We start from the raw sequence: 13808 nt of genomic DNA, 5'->3' as shown, positions 1-13808 counted from the left end.
GAAGTAAAACTCTAATTTTGATTGGTGAATAGTACCAATAGCACTTTTGAAGCTGCACTTAAGTCTTGTCCTTTCTCCTTTCGAAAAATAGGACTAGGCATAAATTATCCTTTTGTTCCTTTAGTTTTTTTTTTTTTTTTTAATCTTATTTTGATATGTAATGTCACCTCTGGTGCATATAGACCAAAAAATTGGCAAAGGTAGTTCAAACAAATTAAAAGATAAATAAATTAGAAAGGTTATCCCAGTGCATGTGGCTTCCAAGTCTCACCGTTGTGGGATATAAGGGTCAGACGTACACAATCTTACCCTAGATAAAACATCAAGATGACAAGTGTGTTTAACATATATAGTCATAAAAGAACTTCATGGAGGCTATGGCAATTCCTTATCAACAGTCACTATTTGCGTTATCCAAACATTGGTGTTTCACGTGCATAATAGGCATAACTATGATTCAGAGTAAGAATAACTCGTTATAAGTGAGCGGGAAAAAAAACTGTACACTTATGAGGAACAACGACTCTTCAAAGAAGAATTTTATCCATGGACCTCACGAACTTGTATGTGGTGAGTGGATTCCTCACGCCAGATTGGTTGTGCTCCACTTTGTACAATAGTAACATGCTGTCCCTCATGTAAATGACCCTTAGTCTGAAACATGGAAAATTTTCAGCGACATTTAAAAGAAAATAGAAGAGGAATATTTGTGCATGTGATGGAGATATTACTCACCAATAATAACTTGAGGGCTCTAGAGAAGGTCTCCTCTGCATCATTTGAAAATTGCATGTATATGGGCATAACACCATGATAAACTGCCAACCTCTGCTTAATCCTTGCTCTGCAAATAGTGAAATCATTAAATTTGTCTACGAAAAAGAACATCAACTTAAGCACCTATACCAAAAGAAAAAAAGAATTAGAAAGCAGAAAAAGACAAGAAAAACACTGCCTATGTTGGGTGGTGCTCAGAGTTATACGCTTCATTTTTTCTTCTTCCTGTATTCTTTGTATTTTTGGTGTTTGGGGGAAGGGTTGTTTGTATACATAGCCCCTAGCAACCCCTTAGATTAGATGTAAGTAGCATAAATATCATTGTTTTTGGTGAAGGGGGCTCCATCTATGGTAGGATAAAATTTCACTTAGCTGGATTCCTGGAATTGAACCAGATTGATCAAAGGTGCAAGAGAAACATTATAGAATATTAAATTTGAAGACAAGACACGTGTCTAAAGGATTATCCTTATTTAATCATACACAAAAAAAAAAAATACAGCTTGATAACTCTAAATAATCAGATAATTGGAACGGCACTTGAGTTGGCAGGAGAAATGCTAGACTTTACTCATGATAATATTATAAATATGCTCAAGCCCAGAAAATTTGCTAGTTATTTTCAAAACATAAACAAGTACTGTTCCACCAAAAAAAGCACCAAGAACACAACCAAGGTACAGGGGAAATTTATCAACTGAATCTATCTATTTTATATATAATAAAACATACATGCTGGGTACTACTCACTCATTTGTGAATGCAAATATTGTTGAGTACGGCCTGTAATGGCTCAAAAGAATAGCCATGGATCCTGTTCTGGTGAAAACAATAATAGGAGTATTAAGAGTGTTAGACATTGTTGTTGCATGGAAAGCAAACATTTCTCCCATGTTGCTCTGTAAACAAGTAAACACAAATTAATTAGATCTTGGGATATCATCTATCATCAATGAAACATAGCAATAAATCTTGTACCAGTGAAACAAGACAAGACTGACATGTATGTTACAAGGAGACTTATTTAATAAAGCACATACTTTATGGGGATTCAATTGACTTGGATAAGCAGCATCACTTCCAACACTGGATTCATTCCTATGAGCCACCGCCCGCATGACTTTAACAGCTTTCAAAGGGTATCTGAAGCAGTTGCATTCCTCTTAAGACAATTTTATTAAATTTAAAATATTGAAAAAGAAAAACATCAAATGCATAAATTCATCAGAACACAAGACACACAAGGTAAAGCATCCTTATGTTACCAAGTTAATAAGAATGAATGACACACATCTTTAAATGGAAAACAGTTCTGTATGAATCACGATAATCTACAGATACAAAAGGTTGACAAATTAGGATTTTGTAGCCAATTTAGGACAAGAATATCTTTTTCTTATGACAACCCCCCCACACCAAAACATTGCAGTCCAAAAAAGATAAGTCAGCCAATCATAAACCACCAAAATCATTTTATTGATGCACATTATTGATAAAAAAGGACTTGGCCATTTTAAAAAACCCTCAATTCAGGTAAGCAATTCCTCTTTGTTGGACATGCAGAGAGATTGCTAAGCTTTGTTTGGTTGACATTCCTTTCTGTTTGATCTTATTTTTTCGGTTTTGCCTAAGAGGATATATAATCTCCCAGTCTTGTACTTCTTTCACTCTCTTTTCTAATGATACTTCTTTTATCTGAAAAGGCAAAGATCTCTTATGCATTACAAATAGTAAAAAATGAAAAATGACTAAAGTTTGAACAGCTAAAATAAAAAAGAAGTATTGGAACCAAGGTCACCAAGGAACAGCAAACTCACTTTCCATGTGCAGTTTCACCAGAAAGCATGATAGCATCAGCACCTTGCCTTACTGCAATTGCAATGTCTGAGACTTCTGCCCTTGTTGGTGTGGGATGATTAATCATGCTTTCGAGCATATTTGTTGCCACAATTACGGGCTTTTGCATACTGTGACATCTTCTAATGATGTCCTCCTGTTTGATTAAAAAAGCAGAATGAATTAAATGGAACACAGAATTAAACATAGTCCCACTTCCTAAATACCAGTGAAAAGAGAAACATAATCATTCCAGCAATAAGTAATGCAAAAAGTAAGAAACAGCTTATTTTATGTGGACTTGATATGAAAAAACTACTATAAACAGAGAACAGAAACATGAATTTGAAAACAATAGATGTCATAAAATAAGAGTTCGACCATGTAGTTTGGGTAAATTGTTACATGAGTTGATATCAGTGGGACATAATATAATGTTGAAACTTCGTTGCTTACTCACACACGATTGATTGATTGATTTAATTCAATAGCCACATATAAGCATTTCCTTTTATAGGTTAAGTTTTAAATATACAACAATAACAACCAAGCCTTATCCCACTAGGTGTAAGGTTATGTTTTAAATATAACAATATAAAAATGAAAAATTCACCAAAAGAAACAACATTAAATACTTTCAGTTGGTTGCATCATAACATCATACATTTTTCTCAAATCTCAAATGGTGGAACCCACCTTTCATATTGCAACTTGTCTCACAAAAATGTGGTTATTCACTAACAGCTTTGTAGAGTAGGCTATGCAGCTTGCAGTGTAGGTATCAACAATTTTAGGCAGTGTCCTTAAGCAATAATGAGAACTTCTACAGCTTTATTTAAATATCTATGTTGAATTTGAGATTTAAGCCTAACTCAACCCCAAAAGTTAGTTCATAAGCTGAGGATTGGTTTAGTCTTTATAATAGTCAATGGGAGACTTCAACACACCTCCTCACACTTAAGATTTGACATCTAGAGCATGCAAATTGTAGTACTTATTTTTTTTTTTCAATATAGCATTGGATTAGCCGTAGGACCAGATAGGTAGCAGTGGAAAAGCTGCAGGACCATGTAAGTTGCATAGAGAAATCCATAGGATTAGGTTAATTGCACTAAAAAAAATTTGTGGGGTCAATTTTTTTTTTTTCAGTCAAGGGTGGCCTAATATCAAATCTATGATAAACTTTGATACCATGTTGAATTTGGATTTTAAGCCTAACTCAATTCCAAAAGCTAACTTGTAAGGTAAAGATTATTTAGCCTTTATAAGCTCTTATTTAGACATATCTACAGTAGAGTGTGGAAATTGTACAACTATTTTTTTCATCAATAATCTACCTGGGTTCTGCATATCACTTGGTGGATAAGATATCCTTTGACACCCAATGACCTCCTTCATAGACAATTTTTTGGTTTGGAAATTAAAAAGATTAAACACCATCAACACAGACATATATTTATTGTGTTTAACAGGCTCTATATCACCCATTATGAAAGGTAAGATTACAGTTGGGGAAGGCCATAGTTGATAGGTCACTGTACAAACAGCAAGAGAAGGGCTTTCCACAAAATTGATGCTTGTGACTATCAGTATCATCCTACAAGGTAAAATTCATAACAGCTAATGAAGTTGCTCCATACATCACATGTTACTCAAAGCATCATGTTACCTGCAATAGAGGAACTTCCTCTATTGGAAGTTCAGCTCCAAGGTCCCCACGAGCAACCAGGGCCTGCAAAATAAATAAAACTCTCAAAATGAAACCGGATGCTACATACAGATAAAAGATCTTACTTTGATTCGTAATATTGAATAACTTCCAAAGACTTCCACCAAAATAAAGACTAAAAAGGTGTTGGAAAACCCATTAGCTGGTGTATACCAGTTCAGAGTAAACCTAATGGTAAAATCAGTTGAAGTTGAAGTTTTCACCATAGTATAGTATTATATTTTCTTAATTTGGCACTTGTCAAACATTATTTTTTCTGTTATTTACCTCTAAAGAAATCTACTATAAATGTATGAATAGAAAATATGATTGTTGTTGAGTATCTGTAAGTTTAATTGTGGATATTATACTAGAAATCACCCGCATACTTTCCAAAAATTAATCGAATAATCTTCACTATGCCTACTTGGCTGGTATTCTGATATGTAAATCATGAAAAAAAAATATTATCAACCAATAGTGCAGAAACAAACATGCAACACAAAACCACCATTTGTCCATTATTTGTCCTGAAATTATGCAAGCAGTGTATACGCTATCATCAGACAATCACCACCACAACATGATTGCATGAAATGGCAACCTATGTTAAAAAGGGTAGGGATCATAATCCAAGAAGTGCACCATCATATGATGCAGAAGAGATATCATGCGTGCACAATTAAGAGGGGATAAAAATACAGCAGCTTCTAATCAATCTATATTCCTTCATTTGCTCAAGATGCAACTATGTTCCTCTTATACCCCATGCAGAATATGACACATCTTGCTGAGATTTTGAAGAATAAATTTGATAGGCTGATCAACTTACTCCATAAAACATCAAACTCATTACTTGAATTTGTGCCTTATACAAGGAGTAAAGAGAATTTTCAAATCCTCTCTTGTAGAATAAGTGATAAGATTAACTAGAAATATTCCATTTTCAGTTCTTTTTCAGGTACTATTTTTGTAGGAAGCATAAGTAATAGAAGTATAGAAATGCTATTCATAGTAAATATCTATTCCTCCATGTATGAATTCCAGTACTTATATGTTCAATACTACTAACTAGTCCAAAATAAATAAATAAAAATATTTGGCAGAAAAATAAGAGATCACCAACATAATCTGAACAGTACAAAACTAACCCCATCAGAAGCTGAAAGTATTGAATGAAGATTTGGAATGGAATCTGCACTTTCAATTTTTACAATCACGTGTATATCAGCATTATGACCTAGAGCAAAAGGTACACAATAATTTAGTTCTAAAGAGAAGTAATAATACCCCAAGAAAGAAGAAATTTACACACAGATGCACACACCAAGATATACAAGCATAGAAAGGAAATGAGACAGCTTAAAAATTACTTTTGAGGTATTCTTTTAACTCGTGAACTACTCTAGCATCCTTGACAAATGAGAGGGCATAGAAGTCTACTTGATTGTCCACCCCAAACTTGATATCTTCCCAGTCCTTGTCTGCAAATTTAAAACACAAGGCAACCAGGCATAAAATTGTCAGGTGCATTTGCATACTGTGTCTTTCTCTAGCTACAAGTGAATGACTGAAACTTAATGCATGTACAATGTTTTAATGGTGAATAAAACAGAATCATACCAGTTATGGAAGGAAGTGTTGCACTTTTTCCACGGACATTTAAATGACGCCTAGATTTCAGTTCTCCACCATCAATAACTTCACATTTAACCGAGTCTTTTGTCTTTGACTTAACAGCAAGAGACATCATTCCCCCTAAAATAGCAATAAGAAGATATTATAAACCTCTTTATAGTTAAAATCAGGGGTTATGCAAAAATTTAATAACTTCCTCGTTAAAATACTGCTGTCACAAAAATATGTTATTTAAATTGGAGGATTTCTTTAATGGTAGTTCAGGCATGGTTAGCAATCAACTAAGACAATAAATGGGAAAACTTTCACCCAATAAAGCAAGATGGAAATCATGGAACAGTGACAACTGTGTGCACAGATAACAAAGTCAACCATAGTATAGTAAAGCTTTTCCACCAACAACATGACTCCAGAAAACTTATCTTAAAAATGGTCAACTCCATGGCAGTTAGATCACGAATGTAAGCATCAATCCATTTTTCTAAGATTGTAGTGTGTGTGTGTATATATATATATATACAACATACATACCATCAACCAGTAAGACGTCTCCAACCTCGACATCATTGACAAAATCATCATAATTGACGCTAACGGTGTCTTGTGTGCTGACCCCTCTCCTAATGGTCAAATTGAATTCTTGACCCTCTTGAAGTAAAATTGGTTGAGGTACATCCCCACTTCTAACTTCAGGACCCTGCAAAGCAAGTAAGTTGACGCACTTACATCAACAGCACATGAATTACGTAAACAAGAATTGAGAACAGAGGTAGTGAGGGATTGATTGACCTTGGTGTCGAGCATGATGGCTAAGACCTTATCTTGAAATTGAGCGTTGTATTCCTTTACCAAATCAATAGTTTTCTGGTGCGATGCGTGGTCCCCATGCGACATGTTCAAACGTGCCACGTTCATTCCCGTTTCAGCCAGTTTCCATATCATGTCACGTGAGCTTGTAGAAGGACCTATTGTGCATACAATCTTAGTTTTGATGCGCGCGTCTGAATTTGCCTCTCCCTGCTCCGCTCCATAGTTACGGTCAAGGCGAGAGTTCGTGTGGCCCTAGCAAATTCAAGAAGAAAGGAAGGACAAGTTAGAGAATGGAAGGTGAAATTAGTTTGAAGACAGAGAAAAAGAGAGCAAGTTACGACGGTTGGAGAGCCGTTGGGGGAGGTAGTTTGGGTTGCGTGGGCGTGGTTGGTGATCCTCCAAGTTGGAGGTAAGCGTGAAATGCATTTGCTTCGGCGTATGGAGGGAGAGGAATCGGATTTTAAGAAAGACGCAGCGGAAGAAACATGAATTTGAATGGTTGCCATCATCATCGTTGATTCCGTTACACTTACGCGAGAGAGAGAGAGAGAGCAATACAAGCATCCAAAACAAGTCTACCTTCTATTTTGTTTGTTCCAGTTCCAGCCAACCACTGCCATTCGCGTGCTCTCGTGTCGTGTGCGGGAAACACCTTCTCTTCCTATTTCATGTCTTTCCATTTAATGAATTATATAAATATTATAAAGAATTTTTTTAACCTTCAATACTATATATAATAGATTTTTATTAGAAATTATAATATTTAGTAATGTGTAATCAATGTTTTGGACGTTAAAAAATCGTATTATAAAATAATTTTTTGTCTACTAAAATAAATTTTTTTATTTTTTTTCAGAAAAAAGTAGAAAAAAACTGGCGTTTGGGCTCAACGAATAGTGTGGCCCAAACACGAGTTCCTCGTCATCTTCTCTGTCTGGTGTTGGCATGGTGGTTCTGTTTCACCTTTCATTCTAGTTCCAACTTCACCTTCTTCTGCAAATATGAAGCTGTCCCTCAAGTTTCAGGGCGAGGATGAGAATCAAAAGAGCACCCAGTCACAAATTATGAGCGCAAAGGTACCCATTACTATACTTAACAACCCCTTTATTTCGGGAATCACAGCCACCACCGCCACCGAGTTTTCCTTCTCACTCTCCACCAATTATCAATCGGGTCCATCCCTCAGAGTCTCTTACTCCCCAACCTCCTCTCTCCCTTTCTCTCTCTCGCTGAAATCGGGGTTGGGTATTTTGGGTTCTCCACGCCACTCTCCTCTCGTCTTCTCCGCCAATTTCTCTCTCTCCCCTACCCACCCTCCGTTCCCTTCTTTCTTTCTACACTTCAAACCCCAATTCGGTCACTTCTCTCTCAACAAAACAGTCTTCTCTGACCCCAACACCCACCCTCTCTCTGTCTCTCTTCCTCCCCCACCTTCTTCCCCTGAAATCGAAAAGAGGTTTGTGCCTGACGGCGCTTCCTCGGCTTGGCAGGATTTGAAATTGGAGCCTCGTGGTGCCAGAGACAAATCAGACCATGATTGTATGGACAACTGCGACGTTGGGAAGAAGAACGATGCAAAATATGGTGGTGTCGTTGGGGTTAGGGTTATGGCTCGGACGGTGATGCCCGTTACGAAAGGGTTCTTCTTGAATTTTCGGTGGGGTGTAAATTTTCCGGGGAATTTGGGATCGAAAATGCCGTATTTGACGGTGAACAAGATAGGGTTCGAGAGGGTTGAGGAAGCCAAAGAGAATAATAATAACAAACAGAGCAGGGACAGGGACAGTTCTGACACGGATTTGCAGGTGTTGAAGGGTATGTGTTTTTGGATGAGAAGGGACTTGGAGATTGTTGAAAACGAAAATAGGGAGATGAAGAGTGTGTTGGATGAGATGAAAAGGGATGTTTCCAATGGTGTTACTGGAAAGAAATTGAGTGAAAGCTCTGGGGAGTTTCAACGTTGGAGAAGCAGCAACAAGAGTGGAAGACAAGAGGATGAGAAAAAACAACCAAACAAGTCACAAAGCGTGGCGGGTGATGTGGAATCAGAGTTGCAGAAAGCCATAAAGGCCGCTACCTCTTAGCAAGGTTAAGGTCGTTACCACTTTTTTTAACACTTCCTAAGTTTGTCTGCCTTGCCTTGCAATATGTATAAAATCTCAGCTTCTGTTTCTTACTTGATGTCAAGTGTAATCAGATATTTTGTGTTGCTGTTGATGGCAAAAGATGGAAACAACCTTGTTATTTTTGTAGCTATACGTTGTGCAGACTTTAAATTCCATCACTGACCAGGGAAGCTGCATTTTGAGGATGTACAATATCTACGACTAGGTGATGTTCAATTGCAGCATCAGCAGTTATAATATTTGGTTTACATAACGTGATTTACCATAGATCAGAATGATCGTTTTGTTGTCTTTAAATCAATCACAGACCCGCAACCGGAGGTTGCAAGGGGCTTTATTTCTAGAGGTGATTAGTACGAACACCATTCCAGTTGCAGAGAAGAACTAATCTTTCTGTAGTAAACCTGTTGGTTGTGTAAAACTATTTTTCTTAACACAGTTTTTCAATAATTAGTAGTGTGTTATGATAATTTATTTATTCAATAAATGTCTGCTTTACTTCAGACCCAAATTTTCCTTCTCAATTCTTATCAATTTTATCGACTTCTCGCTCGTTATGTTGTCATCCGCATTTATCAATGTTTGATATAATTTGGCATATTAGTACCTAGTTTCAGTAGTTTGGTTTCATTTTTTTTAATTTTAAAAATGTTATTTTACTTTTAAATATTTGTGTAAGAAATAGTAAAGTAACCCTTCCTGTTGGTTGAACAAATGATTCTGGAGTATTAGTCAATAAAAATTGTGTTGCAAAGCGTGTCTTATTAACATTTTTTTTATTTAAATAACATTTTATAGAGGTCCACTACAATTTAAACTTAGCTCTATTAATGTAGTCATGTCACACGAAAATTATTTTTACAAAAAATTAGATATAAAGTGAAATTGTTTTTTCTTTTAATATCAATTTATAGGATTTACTGTATATGACTGTTTTATTATAAATTCATAAATTATTCGAATACCAAAAAGATTACAGAAAACATTTGATGATTATTTTAAATTAATATTCTAAAACTACTTATTAACAAGGATTAAAAAGTTAAAAGTTATATTAATAACATACTCTTTAACACATTATTTGTAATATACTATTTATTATTAATTAAAATTTATTAAAAACTAAAAAAATTATGTAAGTTTCCTCTTTTTTATTTTAAAATAATATTTTTTCTTATATTTTTAAATTTTTAATAAATTATAATAAATAATTAACAGCGTGTTGCTAGCCTTTCTCAAAAATTAAAATACAATCAATTTTGTAACTTATTTTATCTCACTATAGAACGGGCTTGTAATATACCAACTTATAGGCCCAATTATTTATACGCATTAATTTGAAAAGTCCAAGTAGGAGGCGTTCCAACCCGTTCCTGTAGTTATAGGAATGTGCATGAAACCCTATTCTCTATCTATAAATTGTGACAAAGAGCCCAGTGTTACTCATCCAATTCTTTTTAGTTTTGTTGAGAGGGAAAAGCGAAGTGACGATAGCAATTCATTTGCCTGTGAATCCGCTGAAACTAGCGTGATGTATTCCTCAATCCCGACAGGTTCTGATCGCTACCTTCATTCCCTCTCCAATCTTAGCTTTTAATTTGAGGTGATGCAAGTTAGCTAGTTTTAACTATTTTTCTCGTTTGAAATCGAAGCGGTAATGGGCATGTGATGAATCTCATCGTAACAAATGGGTAATTTGCGTCTGAATTAAATTCTTTGATGCTATATCACCTTGGAAACCTGATGCCCTCTATTTTTCTAACATTGTTTCCTCCTTTCGTTTTTTTTTTTTTTTTTTGGGGGGGGGGTTGGGGGGATATATTTCTCTGCATTAAAATCTTTGTTTTGACTATTTCTTTTAGCAAGAGTTACGTTTTTCAAACTTACAAATAGAATATGTTTTTAGCTTGCTTAATTTTGACTCTTGAAAAAGGTTTTCTCGTGATATTAACTTCAGGAACTTTTCTAATGCACTTACAAGTTACTATTATTTGATACAATTTTTTGGTAAATACTATAAATTGATAATATAAAGCATCTAAGACATGCAAAAGAAAAATAAACGAAACACTAGCACTCATGTGAGTTGACGCTTTTTTTTAAAGCTTCTGCAATGGGTGAAAAAATCGAAATTTTTTTTAACAAACATGAAGAAGCACCAATTTTGTTGCCAAATATATAATTATATAGCTCCTTCAATTGTCAGGTGATGGGTGATTAAGTTCATTTTTAATATAGGAATTTATATTCTCAATGACAGCTAATAATGTTAGCTTTGAATAAGTCTATTACAAACCATATGCAATCCATAACAACTAAGCATTGACAAACCTACAGCTCCTCCTAATTTCTCCTTCATTTCCTGTAAGCACATTGATGCTTCCCATCTTAATCATAGATTTTGCAAATGATGTAAAGAAAAGCTTTTCGTTGGAAGCATATGCCCACACCTGCTCCGTAATCTTCCCATCGAAGTCTTGGCTGATCAGAACATTATCAGAACCTAACAAGCCCTTCCCTTCAAGAATGTTTATGTAGTAGTGGTTATCAAACCTCTTCGGGGTTTGAAAATCCAATGGTGCAAATCTGTTGTCCCTTCCCGAAACAGGGCATATGGACCGCAGGATTCTCCTGAAACTTGTGTATCTCTTATAGCGATCATAACCATAGTGATATTCCTGTTTTGCTTCATATATCCTCTGCCTGAAGCTTAAACATCTTGCCCTTCCTATAGTATGGCTACCTGTTTTTGTCAAGTAGGAACTCTAACGTGATTCGGTGCTTCTGTGAACATAATTATACAAATAATATTAATATGCAATTATATATACACCTATAATGATACCTGATAGAGCCACCAAATCTTCTATGTCCAGGCCCTGTTGCTTAAAATTAGCAATGAGAACCTCTAAAGAGGAATTTGGAGCGGGTATGAATAGGTTAGCTCCGCTGAAACTTGACTCAAGAGAATCCTTCCTTCCTAGGAAGACGTCCCATCTTGGTCCTCCTCTCTTCAAAATCAAACAATAGGAATTGTTGTGAAGAAAAATATATTTCCATAATAAGTAACAACATCCGTTTGATCCCCAAGTTAAAAGCATTTTTCCTTTGAAACAATGTCTTCCATGTTAGTTTGATAAACGGATATCTGGAAAAAAAACTATATAGAACATACAAAAATAGCTTATTATCCTTACAAATTTTTTAATTTGTTTTAACGAAGTTTATGATTAAAACTATGTTATAAACTCTTGTATGATAAGAATGTATCAAATAAATATTTAATTGAATTATTTATTCAAATCGTAGACGATCTGTTTGAGCTATTAAATCATCTTTGCCCCTTAAATAATGTAGGGAATTTAATTGAACCAGATGCTTACCAATTCAACTGCATCACGTGCAGCCATGGCAAGGATGTCGGCACATGAAACAGTGACAGGACATTCCTCTTCTAGCAAATACTTAATCTTGTCTATGATCTCAAATCCACGTAAAGAGTTAATATTTGGTCCAGCCAGCTTTTCACTTTTCATACCCTCAACGCTGTCCAAAAGCACCGATGCATCGCACCCCTTATTTTCAACAGCCGACAACACAACACTATTTACATTAAACAAACTAATAATCATGTGTCATAAAAATGCATATATGGTTAGTACCATACCATGACAAAACAATCGTGGAAGTGTAAGCGAAGTAGTGAGGCTGCCAAACGAGGATCTTTCAAAATTTCCACTTCCACGTTTTGTCTCACGATGTCTTCAGTTAAGGGACACTTCTCCTTGTAGTAATCGTGAACAAGAAGCTCATCACCGCCTCTCAGAGTCGGTGTGTTGAACAAAATAGAAATTAAGATCAACAATAGTCTCTTACGCTCCATTGAAGGAAATGATGAAAAATCGTAGTGGGGATGCTGCACCAGTCTTTTGCTCAATGTGTGTCGAGTGAAAGCTCTGATAAAGATGTTTTATTGTATCGTTTGTTAGTGTTATCTCTACATTTTCAAACCAACCTTATGGTGGAGAATTTTCCCAGGTGCTTTCGGTTTCACCTAGAGTTGATGCAACCAACTTGACTTTTTTTCTTTAAATCCTGTTTTGGAGATAACTTGGATTGGTTCATTTCATGACGGAGAACATATACGAGTATACAAACTTGTACATTTATGAACGAATTCCCAAGATTCTGATGTATATTTTTTCATAAACTATACAAATTTTAATTATGATGATATTCTTCTGTTAGGAGAGTTAGTGTTGAGTGTATGTTATTGTTTTCTATGCTCAGCGTTAATAGTTAATACTCAAGGTCGGTACAAGACTCCAAATCTTGAGCACATAAAAGCAAAGCCTGGAATTTTCATGGATTAGGTTGGATTTGATTTTCATCTAATTTATATGTTCGATTATACTGATAAATCTCATCCAAATGATCAAATTTAAATGGCACACAACCTTAATTATTTTCGGCTTTGAGTTTTTTTAGGTGAGGAGTACAATTTGAAGGATAAGATGCATTTATTAAAAATCAATGGTTGATATTTATATAGTGCAATTATTTTATACGTAATGCAATACGCAGCATGCATTAGAGGTTTTCAAGGACATAATTTGAGATTGGGGAACAAAGGATGGCAACAAGAACTAGGGCTTAATGATTAAAATAATACTTTTTTAAAAATTAATTATCAAAATAAAGTAAAAAAAAACTTATTCCTTGTTTGGAGCATATTTTTACCACGTAAAGAGTAGTTTCGTATTTAAACTAGACAAAATTAATTTTTTTATTATTTATTTAATCATTTCATTTAAAAGAGAGACGAAACACACCACAAGTTGACACGTGTTAATAATTTCGTATAAAAGAAGGACGAAACAATAGGATCTCAACACGTGTCAATATCTTGTTAA

At 35.1% G+C, this 13808-nt stretch overlaps 3 protein-coding genes and 2 non-coding genes across 8 annotated transcripts; 3 read left to right on the top strand and 2 right to left on the bottom strand.

Annotated features, from left to right (window-relative positions):
- Positions 1-199: 199 nt before the first annotated feature.
- On the bottom strand, positions 200-9204 carry LOC113869884 (pyruvate kinase isozyme G, chloroplastic). Of its 4 annotated transcripts, none has more exons than XM_027506389.1 (12): positions 7108-9204; positions 6749-7021; positions 6491-6656; positions 5945-6079; positions 5695-5805; positions 5473-5561; positions 4283-4345; positions 2595-2770; positions 1818-1920; positions 1528-1676; positions 736-844; positions 200-654 (listed from the first exon to the last, which is right to left on the bottom strand). In XM_027506389.1, the coding sequence occupies exons 1-12, from the start codon at positions 7279-7281 to the stop codon at positions 541-543; spliced, it is 1662 nt and encodes a 553-aa protein (XP_027362190.1). In that variant the 5' UTR covers positions 7282-9204; the 3' UTR covers positions 200-540. The 4 variants fall into 4 exon arrangements, 1 of the variants encoding a protein (XP_027362190.1); XR_003505495.1 differs by having other exon boundaries at positions 207-654; positions 736-1157; positions 7108-7436; XR_003505497.1 differs by having other exon boundaries at positions 210-654; positions 1510-1596; positions 7108-7876.
- On the top strand, positions 7668-9374 carry LOC113869885. Its single transcript, XM_027506390.1, has 2 exons — positions 7668-8857; positions 8967-9374. Exon 1 carries the CDS (start codon positions 7771-7773, stop codon positions 8851-8853), a length of 1083 nt encoding a protein of 360 aa, XP_027362191.1. The 5' UTR covers positions 7668-7770; the 3' UTR covers positions 8854-8857; positions 8967-9374.
- Positions 9375-10374: 1000 nt separating this feature from the next.
- LOC113870566 lies at positions 10375-10459 on the top strand. Its single transcript, XR_003505587.1, has one exon. It is a non-coding gene; the product is annotated as a small nucleolar RNA snoR14 (small nucleolar RNA).
- Positions 10460-10551: 92 nt separating this feature from the next.
- Positions 10552-10647, top strand: LOC113870563. Its single transcript, XR_003505584.1, has one exon. It is a non-coding gene; the product is annotated as a small nucleolar RNA Z101 (small nucleolar RNA).
- A 563-nt stretch (positions 10648-11210) lies between these two features.
- LOC113870239 (peroxidase 20) lies at positions 11211-12778 on the bottom strand. Its single transcript, XM_027506832.1, has 4 exons — positions 12563-12778; positions 12279-12470; positions 11741-11906; positions 11211-11638 (listed from the first exon to the last, which is right to left on the bottom strand). Exons 1-4 carry the CDS (start codon positions 12776-12778, stop codon positions 11211-11213), a joined length of 1002 nt encoding a protein of 333 aa, XP_027362633.1.
- Positions 12779-13808: the final 1030 nt, after the last annotated feature.

This window comes from Abrus precatorius, unplaced genomic scaffold, assembly GCF_003935025.1.
Source record: "Abrus precatorius isolate BTA unplaced genomic scaffold, Abrus_2018 Scaffold6, whole genome shotgun sequence".
Lineage (NCBI taxonomy): Eukaryota > Viridiplantae > Streptophyta > Magnoliopsida > Fabales > Fabaceae > Abrus > Abrus precatorius.
The sequence above is the reverse complement of the archived record's forward strand: the minus strand, read 5'-3'. Positions and strand labels throughout refer to the sequence as shown.